The following is a 2,866-nucleotide window of genomic DNA, read 5'->3' as shown; positions in this document are numbered from 1 at the left end:
ATATATTAAAGTTATAACAGTGGAGACATACATTGAAACGCAGAAGGAACATTCACACTACTTTCTGAGAGTGGAGGAAATGAGAGAAGAATGGGTGTGGAGATAAGATAAATTTACAAGAGTGGATTAATAATATAAGTTGTCTCCTGATATCTTGAAGTCTAAGATATGTAGGAGGGAAGTTCCGTTGAAAGGAAGGAAGAGGGATTTGAGTAATGGTAAAAGTTATATATTCACTGTGAGAATAATTCAATAGGATTGATGAGAAGTCAACTGGCCTGGTATGTAATATAGACTATTTGTACTATACGTAATATAGACGATCTGTCTCATTTTCTTCACATCCTGACTGAGTGAGCTGAGGAAAACACTGGTTAGAGTTAGTTGAAGCTTAAGTATTTTCATGGAGAATGATGCATATTTCAATTGGAACTGAGACATTATTGGTCCTGGCAGAAGAGATGGACATGTGGACTAGATTGGGAAGAAAGTATCAGGGATGCACAAACTTTAGCATGAATCAGAATCACCTGGTGGCCTTAAAAAAACAAAAATGCTTCCTTCAACCCCAGAGTTCATGATTCATTAGGTGTGTGGTAGTGTCCAAGAATTTGTGAGTTTCCTGATGATGCTGATCTGTGGACCATACTTTCAAAAGCATTATTCCATAACTACCTTCACGTTCTGGGTGATAGCCCCACACCTCAGAGCCACCGGGGTGACTCAGGAAGCACCACACAGCTTAATAAGGCTTCCACAGACAAACTTTAATTTAACACACCAGCAGGACACCAATTATGCTTGCTTCAAAGATCAGAAAATTGTTACTCAGAAAAGACAGTGACTTGTCCAAAATCACAGTCTGACAGAGCAGATCTCTGACCCAGGTTTTTCACACCTTGTGCAGTCTTCTTTCTACATAACATAGTTGCCTTCACTGCCTCCTTACTTTTCAAAGCATCTGTGACTTAGAGACAAGGGACCTATGGTCTGCAGTGCCCACTTTCCTCAATGCTCCACTTCTGCATAGCCCGTTAAGCAGAGGCAGCTCTTCTCTGGTGTGGGACTGCAGCCCCTCTCTGCACAGCCTGGGGCTTTTGCAGAGCTCATTACAGTTTACATGCCCATAGAGATTATAGAGATTGGTTTTGATTTTCTATCCACTGCTTTCTTCAGAACCTGTGGCAGTGCACTGAGTCTGGCAATGTTTCTTTGAGCCTTGCGTGGCCTGAAAACCTTACAGCTGTTTGGAGACCCTCGGAATAAGGACACAAGAGCCTGTGTGGGGGCAGGGCCTGTAACTGCACACTTTGTGCAGAGTTTGTGTGTGATTGTCTATAGGGAATATACTTGTGTGCAGAGCCCACAATAGTTGTAGGACCTGTGAGTATGTACACACCTTGTGGTTGTTTGCAAATCTTTATGTGTACCATGCTAATGTATACAAAGTCTGAAGCTGTTTTTCCCCTGTGGCACAGGTGAGGGCTCTGCAGAGAATCATGGCTCTCTTATCTGCTAACAGCACAGCTGCCGTGAACAGCTCTGACACTCGCATGGCAGGCTGCCTCCTCATTGGCATCCCTGGGCTGGAGCACCTACACATTTGGCTCTCCATCCCCCTCTGTACCATGTACATAGCCGCCCTGGGAGGCAACGGTATTTTAATCTGCGTCATTCTCTCCCAGTCAAGCCTGCATGAGCCCATGTACATATTCCTGTCCATGTTGGCCAGTGCTGATGTCTTGCTCTCCACTTCCACGATGCCCAAAGCACTGGCCAACTTCTGGCTAGGTTCTAGCCACATTTCCTTCAACGGCTGCCTCACCCAGATGTTCTTCATCCACTTTCTCTTTGTGGCCGACTCTGCAGTCCTGCTGGCCATGGCCTTTGACCGCTATGTGGCCATCTGCTCCCCTCTGCGATATGCCACTATCCTCACAAGCACAGTCATTGGGAAGATTGCCGCTGCCACCCTGACCCGCAGCTTCGTCATCATGTTTCCATCTATCTTTCTCCTCAAGCGTCTGCACTATTGCCGGATCAACATCATTGCACACACATTTTGTGAGCACATGGGCATCGCCCGCCTGTCCTGTTCTGATATCTCCATCAATGTCTGGTATGGGTTGGCAGCTGCTCTACTCTCCACTGGCCTGGACATCATCCTTATCGCTGTTTCCTACATTCACATCCTCCGAGCTGTCTTCCGCCTCCCTTCTCAAGATGCCCGGTCCAAGGCCCTGAGCACTTGCAGCTCGCATGTCTGTGTCATCCTGCTTTTCTACATCCCTGCTCTCTTTTCTGTCTTTGCCTACAGGTTTGGTGGGAGACGCATCCCGCGCTATGTCCACATCCTTCTGGCCAACCTCTATGTGGTTATTCCACCGATGCTCAATCCCATTATTTACGGAGCAAGGACCAAGCAGATTTTGGAAGGGGCTAAAGAGATGTTTTCAAATCTTACCAAAGAATCTAAATAAATGCTCCCAACTTGGGCTCACCTTAATCCCTTTCTGTATCTATTAATTATTCTATATTCACCCTATCCTCTCTACACCTTCCAATTATCCCCATGTCATTCTCATCTGTGTCCCAATTTATTTAAATAAATGTTCTACTCAAATTGGTGGCTGCCAGATGGGGGTTGGGTGTTGAGGATGATGAAAAAGGTGAAAGGGATTAAGAAGTGCAAATTGCCAGTTATAAAAATTGTCACAGGGATGCAAAGTACAGCATAGAGAATATAGTCAATAACATAATAACTGTGTAATGGGTACTGGACTGACTGATCAGGGTCACCACTTTGTAAGTTACATAAATGTCTAATCACTATGTTGTACACCTGAAACTAATATAATACTGTATG

The 2,866-nt window shown here is 45.0% G+C and overlaps 1 protein-coding gene across 1 annotated transcript; it reads left to right on the top strand.

Moving 5' to 3' along the window:
• Positions 1–1,475: 1,475 nt before the first annotated feature.
• Positions 1,476–2,480, top strand: LOC109396521 (olfactory receptor 52B6). Its single transcript, XM_019668384.1, has one exon. It carries the CDS (start codon positions 1,500–1,502, stop codon positions 2,478–2,480), a length of 981 nt encoding a protein of 326 aa, XP_019523929.1. The 5' UTR covers positions 1,476–1,499.
• Positions 2,481–2,866: the final 386 nt, after the last annotated feature.

Source organism: Hipposideros armiger, unplaced genomic scaffold, assembly GCF_001890085.2.
Source record: "Hipposideros armiger isolate ML-2016 unplaced genomic scaffold, ASM189008v1 scaffold_525, whole genome shotgun sequence".
NCBI classification, from domain to species: Eukaryota; Metazoa; Chordata; class Mammalia; order Chiroptera; family Hipposideridae; genus Hipposideros; species Hipposideros armiger.
The sequence above is the reverse complement of the archived record's forward strand: the minus strand, read 5'-3'. Positions and strand labels throughout refer to the sequence as shown.

Bases quoted from the DNA above. Each gene is read 5' to 3' on its own strand.
- LOC109396521 (XM_019668384.1), top strand. From the start codon at position 1,500: ATGGCTCTCTTATCTGCTAACAGCACAGCTGCCGTGAACAGCTCTGAC.